We start from the raw sequence: 17,713 nt of genomic DNA on the forward strand, positions 1-17,713 counted from the left end.
CACAGAAATTTTCTTGCTGTGATTTTCACACCTGATGATGATTGCTTTTTTGCAATCAAAACGTCGTGAGAATTGTATTTTTAATTATTATCATTTTATTATTTCCCTTCTACGTGACTTTACCGAAAGAACCAAGCATATGAACCAGGAAATTAGTCTCAAACGTCGTGGCTAGTAGCCACTGCTAGCAGAATCGCCTCCACTTGAGGGAGTCCTTTAGAGGTACTTGGCCTCCTCTTCCACACCGGCCTGACGTCTCGGAAAAGGCGGGGGTACCGACACACTACCCCCATCACACGCGGCCTGTCGATCAACTATGAGCACAGGCTGGGGGGTTCGAGAGGCGTTCTCATGGGTTCGCAACTGCCGCGCCGGGAGATGGAACCATCGGCCAGTGGTGTAATGCCATGACGCCACTGCGGCAGCATCCCTAGGTGACTCTCAGCCACATCTAGACAAGTTGTGGGGGTCTCTTAGCCACATCTAGACAAGTTGTGGGGGTCTCTCAGCCACATCTAGACATGTAGTGGTGTCTCTTAGCTACATCTAGACATGTAGTGGTGTCTCTTAGCTACATCTAGACATGTAGTGGTGTCTCTTAGCTACATATAGTCATGTAGTGGTGTCTCTTAGCTACATATAGACAAGTAGTGAGTGTCTCTTAGCTACATCTAGACATGTAGTGGTGTCTCTTAGCTACATATAGACATGTAGTGGGGGTGTGCGGACCCCCTAATCTAGCCAACTCTCCTCGTAATGCCTTTCCCCAGCAAACATCCCCCCCCGCACCTCCCTGCCCGCGACCCCACGGCGTTTGAATGCCGTAATTGGCGATGATAATTACGAGGATGATAATTTGGGGTTTTATAAATTATCCTCAACGACAGCGTACATTCTGTCCCTTCAGTGCAGCTGTGCTCGACGGATCCTCTCTGCCTCGACGGCGAAGTTGCGTTGGGGGGTTGTTCTTGTTGTTGCGTGCCTTAATTAGTGAGAGTAATTTTATATTTTTTGTTAGATGTAATTCAAATGCAGGAAAGACTCGGGATCACATAAATGCGTCGTTGCGGAGAACGCTTTCGAAACGCGACTCGTCAAAATTCAGTCGTTAAACATTCCAGCAATGAATTCCACTGCTGGATGGGGGCCTCCCCACGCCGTACAGGTCACGGGGATAATTATTTGGCCATACTTCACCACGCTGGTCAGTGCTGGTTCGTGAAGGTGGCGTGGGAGCACGTGGGTTGCGTAGCGGTGCCGCATTGGTGATCGCACTGCACCTCGAAACTCACCACCCGCGTTCGATTCCCGGCCATGGCTATAGCTAACATCCTTGAAATCTGAACTGAAATGGGAAAACAACCCCGATCTTGTAACAGTGCGAATTATTAAAGACATCTTACACTCGTGATTTGTTTACGAAACATAGCCCCACAATCTATTCTCTGAAACGAAACTCCAAGCGCCTGGAAAGTTTCTCCATCGCCGACCTAACGCAGTACTGCAACTGCACAAAAATGACAATTCCCCCCCCCTCCCCCCAGTTTTTAGTGGGAAAAGAGTGAAAATGATAAATGGTTTCGTTTACAACGCGGGGGCGGGAGAGAGAGGCGATTGTGATCCGATGAGGGCTGCGGTAAAACTATCCCTGGGCGTAGAATATCTCCCCGCGAAATATTTCCGTCGTGGCGGTGATTGATTGATCGAGCAGAGCGTTTGGGCGAGCGCCGCGCACGGTGTGGGGGGGGGGCTCCGATGTCTCTCAGTGTCTCTCAGTGTCTATCAGTGTCTCCAACGTCTCTCAGTGTCTCTCAGTGTCTCTCAGTGTCTCTCAGTGTCTCTCCAACGTCTCACAGTGTCTCCAACGTCTCTCAGTGTCTCTCAGTGTCTCTCAATGTCTCTCAGTGTCTCTCAGTGTCTCTCAATGTCTCTTAGTGTCTCTCAGTGTCTCTCAGTGTCTCTCAGTGTCTCTCCAACGTCTCTCAGTGTCTCTCCAACGTCTCTCAGTGTCTCTCAGTGTCTCTCCAACGTCTCTCAGTGTCTCTCAGTGTCTCTCAGTGTCTCTCCAACGTCTCTCAGTGTCTCTCAGTGTCTCTCAGTGTCTCTCAGTGTATCCCCAACGTCTCTCAGTGTCTCTCAGTGTCTATCAGTGTCTCTCCAACGTCTCTCAGTGTCCCTCAGTGTCTCTCAGTGTCTCTCCAACGTCTCTCAGTGTCTCTCAGTTTTTCTCAGTGTCTCTCAGTGTCTCTCAGTGTCTGTCAGTGTCTCTCCAACGTCTCTCAGTGTCTCTCAGTGTCTCTCAGTGTCTCTCAGTGTATCCCCAACGTCTCTCAGTGTCTCTCAGTGTCTATCAGTGTCTCTCCAACGTCTCTCAGTGTCCCTCAGTGTCTCTCAGTGTCTCTCCAACGTCTCTCAGTGTCTCTCAGTTTTTCTCAGTGTCTCTCAGTGTCTCTCAGTGTCTGTCAGTGTCTCTCCAACGTCTCTCAGTGTCTCTCAGTGTCTCTCAGTGTCTCTCAGTGTCTCCAACGTCTCTCAGTGTCTCTCAGTGTCTCTCAGTGTCTATCCAACGTCTCTCAGTGTCTCTCAGTGTCTCTCAGTGTCTCTCAATGTCTGCCCGAGCCCCACCACGCCGGAGCACTTTGCATCGTGATGAGAGTGGCACGAGCCGGGCGTTGTCTTTCCGATGCGTGCGCTTACTCGTTGAGGATAAGCAAATGCCTCAATGTTCCATCCCTCGCTCAACAATAAACAGAAAGGCCGCGTTGCGTTTGATCTGCGAAATACGAGCGTTTAGTGGGACACGCCACTTCGCTTTCTCTCCCTCTCTCTCGAGTGAGAGAGAGTGAGATAGAGAGAGGGAGAGAGAGGGAGAGATAGAGAGGGAGAGAGACGGAGAGGAACGGAGAGGCAGGGAGCAGACGTCGCTGTCTTCGTTCAGTGGCTGGGACCACCACGGCTCGTCGTGGTGGTTATTGTTGATGTTTTGATGTCGTTGTTGATGTTGTTGCTGATTTTGTTGATGTTGTTTATGTTGTTGCTGATGTTGTTACTGATGTTGTTGTTGATGTTGTTGTTGATGTTGTTGCTGATGTTGTTGTGATGTTCTTAATGTTGTTGTTGTTGATGCTGGGCCCCGGTTGCTCGGTCCCAGGCTGTGGTGCGTTTATTGCTTCTCGCTCTCTCCTCTGTTTGCCTGCCAAGACCCCCCCCCCCCACCATCATCCCCCTGCTATGCGAATTGAGTGTTTTTTTATAATTCATTTTAGAAAGCGTTGCGAGATGCAATTATGTTTACACGCCATATAAATTTATATTGTCGTCTTCGTTGTTGTTAATACGGCATGTACATAGCCTGTAGCTCGGTGTGTGCGTTCACGATAGATGCATTGCTTATTTTGCCTGATCGTGCCCCCGTCATGTTCAAAATGCTTGTCCCGCACGGAGTATTTTGACACCGACGAACAACTTCTGATGCCACTGGGTCGGGAGACACCTCTCCGTCGTGGAGACTCCGGCGAGCGGGCGACAAAGCGACGAGGCGACGCCGGTTTCACCGAACACGTGGGCTGGCGGCCTAGCCACACGATTACTCGCGTTCTCTTACTTGTCCAGGAAGGCCGCGCTGAATAGCAGGACTCTTTTTCAGGAGGCTCCTGCGTTGCGTTTTGATTTGTAAGATGTTTTCAGCCAACCAACGATGAGTTCATTTGTATCGTACACGTGGGAGGAAACCGGAGAAAAGTCACGCGTTGTGCGAGGGGGCAATGCTCTATTCCCGCACAGATGGAAGCGGATGGCGACTAGTCCACTTTCTGTATCGCCTTCTCCTGGGAACGGCACCTCCTCGACGCCCACTGTGAAGGAGTTTTACGAACAAAACATCTTTGCGGTGATCCAACAACCCCCGCGTCCACAGTGCTGGGTCACATGCAGCCTCGCGCGGCATAGCCACCACCACCGCCGCCCGCCTGCACGGAATGCGTTGTGCCACCAGGGACGAACGCCAGGGCAGAAGGAGACGCAGAAGGAGAAGCAGGAGGAGAAGCAGAAGATGGAGGTTGAGGAGAAGGAGGAAGGGGAGGAGAAGATTGCGGAGGACCAGGGCGGCCAGGTGCGTGGTGCGGTGTTGACTTTGTTCGTGGGGGTTCACGTCGACAGTATTCGTCGACAAAAGTTGTTCGATTCGATTTCGGCCACCGATGACCGACGGCGGTCGAGGGTGGCCTGGAGATCGCGCAGCGCGACGATGACGTCACCCCGAGACCGTGGACGATGACGACGCGCGGCCGCCCGTGACGGGCCGGACCGAGCGGGCCCTCGGCAGGGTACGGCACCGCCACCGTTCCCTAGCGTCACTGTGACGTCTGCAGCGCACTTATTATTTAGAGACATTTATTTAGAGATTTACTGAGGCCTTCTGATCCGCCGGTCTTGTATGATATTTGAAGGTCAACACTTTTATCAATAACACCGTGGCCTTAAAATACAAAAAAGTATCTTGTCAACGACGTTTTGAGCAAGCTCCCTTCTTCAGAGCACAGAGAGTGGCCAGAGAGGTAGAGTGACGTTGAGTTTGGGTGGAGGGGGGTGGGCAAGTGCACACCCCGCACAACCCGCACACCCAGCACACCCACACTGAATGACTCGGAGCGTTTGACTGACGTCTGACTGACGTCTGACTGACATCTGACTGACGTCGTGACTGCTTTAGTCGTCCAACACTAAGCTGGGAATGACTCCATGCAGCCCACAGACGGAGTGACACTCGGCCACGGCTGTCATCTCCCGGACTTAGACTCTGGCTCAATTAATCAACAGCTGAATATGCGAAGTCGCGCACGCGCGTGTGTGTGTGTGTGTTGGGGTCAGGGTGTTGTGCAGACCTCGGACCCTCTCTTTGAGTTCATGGCGTGCGTCAGCGGCCTGGAGGAGCCGTCGCCGGCCAGGGACATCGCGCCCCGCGTGTGGAGGAACGTCTTCCCCGCGTCGCCTCCGCCACCGCCGCGGAGACGAGCGCAGCCGCCCCCCGGCCAACGCGAGCGGGGGCCCAGCCGGGAGGACGCCGGCGCCGAGCGCGCGCGACCGCAGCGGCACAGTGAGTGGCGCCGCCGCCGCGTGCGCGTGTGTTGATCAACGGGTGCTGCACCTGCCAATCATCTTAGCCGGCTGACCCGCAGCACCTGGGTCTGTCCCGTGACCCCCGGCCCGCGAGACGTCACCTGAGAGCCTGAACGCTGGTGGGTGACGTCACTGCCACGTGTTGGCAAACTGCGGCTCTCGCGACTGACAATAGGTTCTGGCTCACAGCACTTAACCAACGAGTTGCTATGATCATCAGGAGGATCTTTGTCGTTGTACACGTGGATTGGCCGCGGTGGTGCAGTAGCTAGCATCAGTGGCGAGTGATATATGAGCCGGTCCTGCGCCTTCCCCAAGTTGAATGAGTACCTGGTGCAGTGTGTAAACCTCCCAATAGCATCGCCCCTGCTTTGTTGATGGACGACGCGACGTGTGTGTGGGGTGCCGCTGGGTGATGTACCGGGTCACGTGATGAGCTGGGATGACAGTTAAGGTGGCGGTCTATGCAGGAGGAGGGGACGGGCCCGCCGCTGACACCACGTGCCCCGGACTGGAGCATAGCCCGGAGGTTCTGAGGGGGTCTCTCCAATCAGCCCCCCCTGAAGCCCACAAGGTGACCACCTACTACCACTCTGCCCCCCCCCTCCCCCATGTAGCCGTTTAGACCATCGTGGTGTTAAGCGCTGCTTGTAAGCGCCGAGTAAGGCCGGCACAGCACACGATGGGGTGGAGAGGCGAGGCATCACACAAGGCCGTCTTTGTCTTTCCAGTGTTGATGCTGCTTTCGCACCGCACCGGGTACTGATCCGTGGCTGAGTCGGACGAGGAGCGGCTCAGAAGAGATTCGGATGGCTGTTCACGACTGGCAATCGAAAATGGGGTCGCTGAGTTTGTGATGCAATGTACCGACGCTTGAGCCACCACTACCTCACCATCTCTCCCTCACCATCGTCATCATCAGCCACTCTCTATCCACTGCTGGATGAAGACCCCCCCATGCTGTTGCCACTCCTCACGGTCCATTGCTGCTACCAAACATCCATCCATCATGCACAGGATCTGATTGCATTGCTGCGTCTCTGCCGTGGCCATCCTTTCTCCACGCGGCGCCGCTCGCTACATTTGAACGCAGATTTGGAACGCGTTGGTGCGTGCGCGACATTTCCGAAAATGCGATGCAAGACGGCAATGGCAGTTCTATGAAAACATTGTGATCTTACACAAATCCTATGCAGCGTAAATTACGTGAATATACGAAAGGTAATAGCCTTCCGTTCAGGATCCATAAATTGCCCCTTTCTCCCTTTGTGCGAAAATCATTACCATAATGTTACGTCTATGATTTAAATCGGCGCTTTGATTTCAAAAAGCGAAAAGCCTACCATGGCATTGCCCCTGCGATTACTTCAGAAATTGGCCGAACAAAAAAAAAAATACCACTCCGTTACGTTTAATGAATGTGATTATAACGTGAAGTCGCTCTCACGTGGAGGCAGAAGACGGGGCCGTGACTAATTGGAGGCGCCACTCATTATTCTGGACACGGTTAACGAGAGTGGCGGCGGCTGGGAGGGGGGGGGGCTGTGTCTGTGTCAAATCCGAGTCGCCAGCCAACAAACGCGGTGATGCTGTAAAGGTTGAGTTGGGGCCAACCTGTGGCAGGGCGCATCGCCGCCCCGGTTCGGTAACGAGCGCTGTCACTTGGAAGGGGCGGGGGGGGCGAGGGAGGCTGGAGGAGCGGGAGGGGGAGTGGGGGGGGGGCTTTGGGGATGAGCGCTAACGCCACGCCGCGTGCTGGCGACGACATTGATCTCGACGGAGCGGGCGGGCGGGCGTTGAGAGGGCGGCTCCATAATCGTCAGGGCCTCGGCCACCACCGCCAAAACAGCTGCCTCAAAACGCCGCAATTTTCTTGCGAGAGAGGCAGAGCGCGAGCGAGCGAGCGAGAAAAGTGCCACTGTCAATTTCTTGTTTTTGTTTTTAGTTCTCTCTCCTGTCACTGTGCTCTAGGGGAGACGGGGGGGGATGAGAAATTGCTGTCATCTCTGGAGTGTGAGTGCGAGCGAGCATGTGTACGCAGTTGTGTGCGTGCGCAGTTGTGTGCGTGCGCAGTTGTGTGCATGCGTGCGTGCGTGCGAAGTGTTTGTTTCTCTCTTCTCCACGGTGCAGCGATGGTGCCGCACTGGGTTTAATTTATGTACAGGAGATGTTCCGAGTCTGGAGTAGGCGCTAGACTGGAGCACGTGATATCCGACAAGTAAGAGCCACAGTCGTAGCGAGAGTGGAGGCGTCCAGGATGCCGTGTGACGGGGTGTAGGGATACTCGCTGGCGTAGACAGACCAGGCTGGAATGAAACCGCCGTACGAGAGGACGCGTCGTGTGCTGTGAAACGCAGAGAGGCACGGGGCTGGCGGCACAAACGATACAGGCAGGAGATGTCATGGCGAGGAGATGTCATCTCCTGTGACGCAGGTGGTTGTGGGTTCGATAACTGACCCTGAAGATGCCTGTTGTGTATTTAGCGTCCGCGTGTTCTCTCTCTCCCCGTGGTGGTCGCGTGGATTGTTTTTCTCCATGTCCTCCGATTTTGCCTTCCACGTTTAGAAACAACACGCGTTTAGAGAATTATTGGTTGCTTATATAAATTCCCAAGTGTGATGATATCAGCTATCGTACGGGGCCAGGTCGCCTCGGAAAAAGAGCTCATAGCTTAGTGAGCTTTACCTGGTAAAATACAAGAGTTTAGCACTCAGAGAAGCGAGGCCTATTATGGCTTCCTGGAGCACTTCAGATTCTAAGCCAAATATTTAAATTAGATTTAGTAGATGAACATTTAATCCAAACCTACGAGAAGTAATGTAGACGAAGCCATTTCAAAGGCTCTGTCCATGGTGCTGAATAGACTGCGCGATAAACACACGCGGCGAGGCGTTAGGGACTGCAGAAAAGGCGCAAGAGACAGTCCCAACCTGCGTTTGATGTCAAGACGACAGCCATTGGATCCCCTCTTAGCTAACAGTGCGGCCTCTTCATTCAATGCAGCAGCAGCAGCAGCAACACTAACACAGTAAGCCAATTGCATAACGGTTTCATCATCCTCATTAGAACCCATCAGCATGTCTAATTTCCAAATGCAGCTATATGTGCACAAAGCTATTGTCGGGGACCGTGTGCAGAAAATACGAAAGTACATTGCGGTGTCAAGTTGACATTGTAAGTAGGCTGGGGCTTTACCGTAGCACACAGTCTGCTGTATAAACCACCCCTGAGTGTATTGTTAGTCGTATTATTATTATTATCCGTACTGTTCCCGCCTGCACAGGGTGGCCGCAATTTGTCGCGAGGACAAAAATCACGATTGTGGGGGCGATGGGAGGCGACGCAGTTCCATCGTGAACGACGCGGTCGGGGAGGGGGGTGAGTGGGGGAGGGGGGCAGCAAGAGAGAGGAGACTCGCGCGATGGGCTGGTCGCGGGATTCACTCGAGAGCTGGAAGTGTCACGCGGCAGCATCGGTTTGAGCGAATGTAGGAAACAAAATGAGGGTGACGAGGAGGAGGCCCTGAGACTCGTTGACGATGCCCCGGATGTCACAGGGGCTCGTCGTTGTTATTATTTGTATTGTCGTTGTTGTCGTGGTTGTTGTTGTGGTGGTTAATATTGTTGTTGTTGTTGTTGTCGTGCTTGTTGTTGGTGCTGGGCCCCGGTTGCGTTTGGAGTCCGCTTCTGTACAGGAGCGACTCAGCAAGGCGAGGGGTGGGAGAACATGGCGAAGTGTCCGAAGCCTTTCCCCAGCAGTGGGAAGTTACTGGCTGACAATAGCAATAACAACAACAACTATGGCATGTTCATATTGAGCAGAGTCCTGGCCTTAAATAAATAATGGGTGGTGGACACGGAATGTCTTTCGAGGGCTCTCTCTCGAGTGCCATCGTCCAGGGATTCTTGTCGAAATGACCGGGTCACGAAGAGAGAGCGCAACAGGGACCCACGCAGTGGATGCGAGCGCACGCCACAGGGGAGGAAGGAGGGGGGTGGAGAGATGATTCACGGAGAGTGCCTCCGGCGGGACGTTCATATCTCAGGGACGTCAGCCACGAGGGTCCCCGAGGCCACGTTACTCACGGGGGCCCAGGGGGAGTGATGGAGTCGCGGTGGGTGGGGGGGGGACAGGTGCGATAGCGGCCCAGGTGCCACAACCTCGGAGAGATGGATTCGAGATGGATTCGAGATGGATTCGAGATGAATCCGCGATCTGCAGTGAGAGAGAGAGAAAGTCCGCAAATGAGAGCCGCGTGAAGGTGATTAACGCGTGGGCGATCAAACACCGCGATGATTGAGGGTGTCTCTTCACGCTGACGCCGCTGTGGATGAATGCGCGTTCACAGCCGCATGCCCGTGCCTGACGTTTTAATCAGCGACGAAGAGACCCGTATTTCCCGCGTCTCGTCGTCGTAATTCTTTTCATTTTTTCTCCTTTCGCAAAGCGGCACGCGTGGGATTCACGCCGATCCTTTCATAACGTCACATGTGTAAACTGCACCAAGATATCTGTAATAATAACAATAATTCAAATGTATAATGCGCATTCCATCCGATTATCCCAATGCGCAACGCATGAAAAGCAGACAACATAAACAGAACAAGGGGGCAACCGACCAAACTAAAGAGGGAAGGCCACTTTGAAGAGATGGGGTTTCATAGCAGACTTTAATAATAATACTACCAACTCCGATTTGCCTGATTTCAAGTAGCAAGGCGTTCCATAGCCTGGGTTCCACACCCGCATCACCAAAAGAGCGCAACCCAGACCTGGGAGTGCTGAGCAGTTGGAGATCAGACCATCTTAAGGACCTTGATGAACTATATACATTTACTGTTGTCTGCAGTGGTGTATGTATGTTGAACTTCTTTAGCGCCGTACGTAGCCAACCACTCCAATCGGTGGGGCGGGACAAGGACGACAAACTGATGAGTGTGCGGGCTGTCGTGATTGTGTTGGAATTGCTGTAGCCTGCTGTGACGGCTGTAATAATAGTAAGGTACGGGCGCAGCCCCGAAAGTGCCTGCTCACGCCACTGATGGCAGAAGCGCCTCCACTCGAGGCAGCTCTCGAGCGCCTCTCCTCTAGGGCGTATTTCAGGTTAATTGGACTCGTCTTGCTCGCTGACCAGACGTCTTGCAACACGTGGGAGTGCCCACACTTGACCCCACCGCACGTGATCTGCCGATCGACTGAGAGTGGTTGTCGGTTACTCGTGAACGAGGCTGGTGGGAGGTGGTAATGAACTTGCACCATCGTTGCACCTGCCGCTCACGCCATTGGATGAGAAGGTTTGGCTGCGTGGTGGTAATGGTGGTGGTGGTGGTGTTGATGCGGTCACAAGTGAATTCAACCGAAGTGATTTGCATCGTCAAACGCTTATGAAGATCCTGTTATAAAAAACAGCCTGCATATGAATTATCATATCGACGCTGTCATTTCGATTTGTGTCCTGACAGTTTAATTATTGATCGCTGATGATGATATATCATAATCAAATCGATCATATTTTAGCCTTTTTGTTCATCCACTAGCGGATGAAGGCAGCCCAATATTCATTGTCGGTCTTGGGGGTGTGTTTGACCATACTTCACCGTAATGGTCAGTGCGGGTTGGTGGAGGTGTTAGGAGCTGGGGAGGAGGGTGGGGGCGGGGGGGGGGTAACGGGGGTCGGGCAGAGACGCCCAGCCCCAGTCCAGACATCACTCGACAAGAATATTGGCCGTGACTGGGATTCAAACTCGGTGTTCTTTAGTTCGTAGTGCAGTGGTGCCGACAAGGACCCCAAGCCCGCCGTCGCCTGTATGATGAGTACGCGTGCGTGACAATGACGCGGTGCCGTCCTTTGTTCACGGCTGGATCGGATGTTTAAGACGCGCTAAACGTGCAGTGTCCTCAACGCGTGACATCTTCAATTTGTTTCTTTGACTTCACGATGCCAATGTTTGTGTTTTCATTCCATGACCTCTCATGGGGCGGCACCGTGCATCCGGGTGGCGGTGAAGATGCAGCAGCAGCAGCAGCAGCAACCACAACAGCAGCGGCACCACAAGCAGGGGAAGCAGCAACAGAAACAGCAAGAGAAGCACCACCAGAAGCATGGGCGTCTGCACGAGCAGCAGCAGCAGAAGCTGGAGAAACAGAAGCAGCAGGAGCAGCAGAGGAAGGAGCAACAGCTACAGGAGAAGCAGCAGAAACAGAAGCATGAGCATCTGCACAGTCCTGAATTGCAGAAGCATGAACATCAGCAGCAGAAGGATGAGCAGCAGCAGAAGCATGAGCAGCAGCAGCAGAAGGATGAGCAGCAGCTAAAGAGTGAGCAGCAGCAGAAGCATGAGCAGCAGCAGCAGAAGCATGAGCAGCAGCAGCAGAAGCATGAGCAGCAGCAGCTAAAGCAGAAGCAGCAGCAGCTGGAGCATGAGCAGCAGCAGAAGCATGAGCAGCAGCAGCAGAAGGATGAGCAGCAGCAGCTAAAGCAGAAGCAGCAGCAGCTGGAGCATGAGCAGCAGCAGAAGAGTGAGCAGCTGCAGAAGCAGGACCGTGGCAACCGCCCTCCGGAGCCAAGCGCTGGCTACAGGTGACTCGCTCCGTCTGGCGCAATCGCTCTCCGCCGTCCAATAGGAACGCGTCTCGCGGTGGAGGCACACGGCCCGTCACACGCACGCACGCACACGTACACACAGACGCACATACACACACGTACACACACGTACACACACACACACGCACACACACGTACACACACACGCACATACACACACGCACACACACGTACACACACACGCACGCACACGTACACAACAACAACAACAACCGCCATTCGCCACTAAGTGGCGGTGACGTCACCACGACGCTTGTGCCAGGCCATGTGCACCTTGAGGCCACGTGAAGTGTCGAACGCCCGCTGGCAGGAGGTCACGGGGCAGACCCAGGTGCCACGGGTCGACTGACCGAGATGACCGAGATGACTGGCTGATGCACCACCTGTGCCCCTTACTGTGCCAACTTGCTGTGCTTTAGCCACCCGGCGCTCCGCTCGTTGTTGTGAGCGTCGCTCCTCCGCCCTCCGTTGTTGTTGGAGGGCGACTGCCTCCAACTGCCCAGTAGCGTCCTTCACGAGCCTCCTCCACTGAGGCCGATCTTGACACCGCTGGTACCAGTCATCGGCAAGTCCACTCAGCTCCACGTCCTCCTGTACCACATCACTCCATCTCTTCTCTAGCCCGTGCCGCGCCCGTTTAGCCCCCTCGATCCGGCCGAACAAAAGCTGTTTAGGCATGCGGTGGCTGGGCATGCGGGCTACATGACCCAGCCAACGCAGCCTTGCCTGCCGGAGGAGCTCACTGATGGGACTTTGCCCAGATCTTTCAAGGACTTGTGAGCTCCTCACACAATCCAGCCTGGTCAAACCCAGGATGGATCGTAGGCAGGCCAGCCTAAATGTTTCCAACCGGCGAAGATGCTCCACTAGGGGGGTCCACGTTTCGCAAGCGTAGAGAAGGGAGGGAATGACCGTGGCCGAGAAGACCTGAAGCTTCGTGCGGAGCGACAGACCAGGTAGCTTCCACACAGCGTTACGCAACCGATGAAAAGATATTGCCGCTCGACTGATTCGGAGTGAGACCTCTGCTGATAAACTGGAGCTGGTCATGAGCACACTGCCCAGGTATGGGAAACTCTCTACTCTCTCCACAACTGCCCCATCACCGATTGGGAGTTGTGGGGGCGGAGTGCCCGATGGTACAAAATACCCAGGCAGGTGCTTAGTTTTGGTGGGGCTGATGGTAAGGCCCCACCTCTTAGTGGCACACTCCAGCCTCAGCAGCAGCGTCTCCAACTCCTCTTCTGAATGAGCAGCTATTACCAAATCATCGGCATACATAACGTGGTTGACCAATAGGGAGCCATCCCTTGATCGCACCCGGGCGTCGATCAGCCTCCCATTATATCTGTACCAAATGGTAATTCCCCCGGTACAGCTATTGAAGGCTTACACGTACACACACACGCACACACACACACGTACACACACGTACACACACACACGCACACACACGTACACACACACACGCACATACGCACACACGCACACACGCACGTGCAAGCAAAGACAAAGATCCCCCGTACATGAGAATAGAGTTTCCCCTTTTATCTAGCAACAAAACAGGTGTTAAGATGTTAAAACACCAAAATGAAACCTTTTACAAGGAATCATGTCTGCATTAACCACAATACTTGTGGTCAGAATGCAAACGAAAAACGCACTCTGATAATATATGCATTGGCTTTGACACTGGTTGGTCCCACCAGAGACACACCAGAGACAGCTTTCTTTGGAGCCTAGTCTCAACACGGTGTTAGACCAGGGGACAGCCTGAACGGACCATTGGCACCAGTGCTGTTAGCGAGCAGCACCTGTGAAGGCCGGCACGGCGCACGAAGGGGTGGCAGAGCCAACATCATGCCCAGCTGCATTTGCCTTCCGAGTGATGATCTGATTACACACTCCACTCAATCATGCAGCCGTCTCGCCCTCCCTCACTCTCTCCGTCTCTCATACATGCACACATACCTCCCCTCCCCCTAACACAAAGACCCCCCGTGTAGCCTTAACATACTGTTGGAGCAAGTGCTGTTAGCGAGTACCTATGAAGGCCGGTACGGCACACGAGGGGGTGGGTGGCCAGGACCACGCCCGGCCGCCTTTGTCTCCCCAGTGGCGATGTTTACACACCGCCCCAGGTACTCATTTGAGGCTGAGTCGACCTAGGGGAGGCCCAGGACCGGTTCAGATAATCGTCACTGATGTTGGCCGTGAGTGGAAATCGAACTCGTGTCGCCAGCTTCATAGCGCAGCGCGCCAACCGCGACACTACTGCACCCCATAAGCGCAGTGCACGCACACTGGTGGTGGGGGGGGAGTGGGGGGTGTGGCACGGTGCACACTGGTGGTGGGGGGGGAGTGGGGGGTGTGGCACGGTGCACACTGGTGGTGGGGGGGGAGTGGGGGGTGTGGCACGGTGCACACTGGTGGTGGGGGGGGAGTGGGGGGTGTGGCACGGTGCACACTGGTGGTGGGGGGGGGAGTGGGGGGTGTGGCACGGTGCACACTGGTGGTGGGGGGGGGAGTGGGGGGTGTGGCACGGTGCACACTGGTGGTGGGGGGGAGTGGGGGGTGTGGCACGGTGCACACTGGTGGTGGGGGGGAGTGGGGGGTGTGGCACGGTGCACACTGGTGGTGGGGGGGGGAGTGGGGGGTGTGGCACGGTGCACACTGGTGGTGGGGGAGGAGTGGGGGGTGTGGCACGGTGCACACTGGTGGTGGGGGGGGAGTGGGGGGTGTGGCACGGTGCACACTGGTGGTGGGGGGGGGGGAGTGGGGGGTGTGGCACGGTGCACACTGGTAGTGGGGGGGGAGTGGGGGGTGTGGCACGGTGCACACTGGTGGTGGGGGGGGAGTGGGGGGTGTGGCACGGTGCACACTGGTGGTGGGGGGGGAGTGGGGGGTGTGGCACGGTGCACACTGGTGGTGGGGGGGGAGTGGGGGGTGTGGCACGGTGCACACTGGTGGTGGGGGGGGAGTGGGGGGTGTGGCACGGTGCACACTGGTGGTGGGGGGGGAGTGGGGGGTGTGGCACGGTGCACACTGGTGGTGGGGGGGAGTGGGGGGTGTGGCACGGTGCACACTGGTGGTGGGGGGGAGTGGGGGGTGTGGCACGGTGCACACTGGTGGTGGTGGGGGGGGAGTGGGGGGTGTGGCACGGTGCACACTGGTAGTGGGGGGGGAGTGGGGGGTGTGGCACGGTGCACACTGGTGGTGGGGGGGGAGTGGGGGGTGTGGCACGGTGCACACTGGTGGTGGGGGGGGAGTGGGGGGTGTGGCACGGTGCACACTGGTGGTGGGGGGGAGTGGGGGGTGTGGCACGGTGCACACTGGTGGTGGTGGGGGGAGTGGGGGGTGTGGCACGGTGCACACTGGTGGTGGGGTGGGGGGGAGTGGGGGGTGTGGCACGGTGCACACTGGTGGTGGGGGGGGAGTGGGGGGTGTGGCACGGTGCACACTGGTGGTGGGGGGGGAGTGGGGGGTGTGGCACGGTGCACACTGGTGGTGGGGGGGGAGTGGGGGGTGTGGCACGGTGCACACTGGTGGTGGGGGGGGGAGTGGGGGGTGTGGCACGGTGCACACTGGTGGTGGGGGGGGAGTGGGGGGTGTGGCACGGTGCACACTGGTGGTGGGGGGGAGTGGGGGGTGTGGCACGGTGCACACTGGTGGTGGGGTGGGGGGGAGTGGGGGGTGTGGCACGGTGCACACTGGTGGTGGGGGGGGGAGTGGGGGGTGTGGCACGGTGCACACTGGTGGTGGTGGGGGGAGTGGGGGGTGTGGCACGGTGCACACTGGTGGTGGGGGGGGGGGAGTGGGGGGTGTGGCACGGTGCACACTGGTGGTGGGGGGAGTGGGGGGTGTGGCACGGTGCACACTGGTGGTGGGGGGGGGAGTGGGGGGTGTGGCACGGTGCACACTGGTGGTGGGGGGGGGAGTGGGGGGTGTGGCACGGTGCACACTGGTGGTGGGGGGGGGGGGAGTGGGGGGTGTGGCACGGTGCACACTGGTGGTGGGGGGGGGAGTGGGGGGTGTGGCACGGTGCACACTGGTGGTGGGGGGGGGGGGGAGTGGGGGGTGTGGCACGGTGCACACTGGTGGTGGGGGGAGTGGGGGGTGTGGCACGGTGCACACTGGTGGTGGGGGGGGGGAGTGGGGGGTGTGGCACGGTGCACACTGGTGGTGGGGGGGGGAGTGGGGGGTGTGGCACGGTGCACACTGGTGGTGGGGGGGGGGAGTGGGGGGTGTGGCACGGTGCACACTGGTGGTAGTGGGGGAGTGGGGGGTGTGGCACGGTGCACACTGGTGGTGGGGGGGGGGGAGTGGGGGGTGTGGCACGGTGCACACTGGTGGTGGTGGGGGAGTGGGGGGTGTGGCACGGTGCACACTGGTGGTGGGGGGGGGGGAGTGGGGGGTGTGGCACGGTGCACACTGGTGGTGGGGGGGGGGAGTGGGGGGTGTGGCACGGTGCACACTGGTGGTGGTGGGGGAGTGGGGGGTGTGGCACGGTGCACACTGGTGGTGGGGGGGGGGGAGTGGGGGGTGTGGCACGGTGCACACTGGTGGTAGTGGGGGAGTGGGGGGTGTGGCACGGTGCACACTGGTGGTGGGGGGGGGGAGTGGGGGGTGTGGCACGGTGCACACTGGTGGTGGTGGGGGAGTGGGGGGTGTGGCACGGTGCACACTGGTGGTGGGGGGGGGGAGTGGGGGGTGTGGCACGGTGCACACTGAGCCTAGGCGGAGCTGTCCAAGTGTTTCAGCACCGCGTAGTGCAGATCGCGACCCTGGTTGGCTTTAAGCAGGTGGCCAGGTGATTGACAAAAACCAAACTCAGCTGACTGCCGGCTCATGGTAGTTAGAAACGGACAGTTTCACTGCGCACTGTACATCTTCCAGAATTGGAAAAATAAGTTCCACTTTCTGGGAAGTCGTCAACGGTTGTCCCATGAACTCGCCGTCATATAAATGTGGAATTTCCACCACCGCCTCAGAGCCACCGATTGAGATGGGAACTGCTCAGTGTTCGTCAGAGCAAAGAGTCGTTTGGCTCTTTTCTGAGCAATTTTGGGGATTTTGATTGCGACTGCCATCACACAACGCTCGCTCGCCTCGCCGGAGCGTCTTTCATGTTTCTCGAGGAGTGTCCGCAGGCGAGAGCTGTGCCGACGAGCGGTGCGGGGGGCCGTGAGGCTGCCTGCACGCCCGAGCCGCGCACGGTCGTCGTCCGTACATTCGGGCGAAACTCTCTGGGCCAGTTGCAAATCGTGATGTTTACATCATTATTTATTTATATCATTCATACACTCATTGCAGCAGATGGTTGCACTTTGTTCATTTCCTGCAGTAATTAGGTGGCTCCCACAATCAAACCATCAATTGTCTGCAATGCCGAGCTCTCTTGGCGAGCAGATCCCACCTGCAGACCTCCGCGCCACCTGTTCACCCACAGCGCGTGGTATCATTTCTTCAAAGCAGGACGCTGGGCGGCTCCGGAAATCGAGCACCAAGCCGCCACGAACCGAAAACCTGGGTTCGAATCCGAACTGGTCTGCAATTGAATGGGTTCGTGAGCCGGTCGGTGCAGATCTTCGAGAGTCTTCCGCTCGCTAACGTGGGGGGTGGGGGGGGGGGGGTGGGGGGGGGGGGTTCCCCCAGGCACTCCAGCTTCCTCTCGTACACAGGGGTGCACCTTCAATCAGAAGTTGTTGTCCTTCCCCAGCACTTCCAAATAGCACGTCTGGCTACGTACGGTGCGAAATAAGTTCAACATACATACAAAATTGCCAAACATACTCATGTAGCAGAGTCCTCCCGAATCAGAGAATTGAGACGCAGTGAGGCGCTCCCGGATAAGCTAACCGTAGGGAGGTGACGGTCTCAGGCTGGTCACCATTAACACCATCGCATTCAATTTGGTTTCCGAATTTAATTTGGAAAAATGTCAGCTCCCGAGAGCGAATGCATTCGGTTTGGCTGTAACGCAATGAACG

General features: G+C 56.5%; 1 protein-coding gene across 1 annotated transcript in view; it reads left to right on the forward strand.

Moving 5' to 3' along the window:
* The window catches only part of LOC144933947 (uncharacterized), a 50,992-nt gene that overhangs the window by 24,465 nt on the left and 8,814 nt on the right, over nucleotides 1–17,713 (forward strand). The window contains exons 3-6 of the mRNA XM_078859288.1: nucleotides 3,995–4,111; nucleotides 4,870–5,095; nucleotides 5,589–5,692; nucleotides 11,140–11,699. Of these exons, the coding sequence (XP_078715414.1) occupies nucleotides 3,995–4,111; nucleotides 4,870–5,095; nucleotides 5,589–5,692; nucleotides 11,140–11,699 (1,007 nt within the window). The remainder of the gene's footprint in view (nucleotides 1–3,994; nucleotides 4,112–4,869; nucleotides 5,096–5,588; nucleotides 5,693–11,139; nucleotides 11,700–17,713) is intronic.

This window comes from Lampetra fluviatilis, chromosome 8, assembly GCF_964198595.1.
Source record: "Lampetra fluviatilis chromosome 8, kcLamFluv1.1, whole genome shotgun sequence".
NCBI lineage: Eukaryota > Metazoa > Chordata > Hyperoartia > Petromyzontiformes > Petromyzontidae > Lampetra > Lampetra fluviatilis.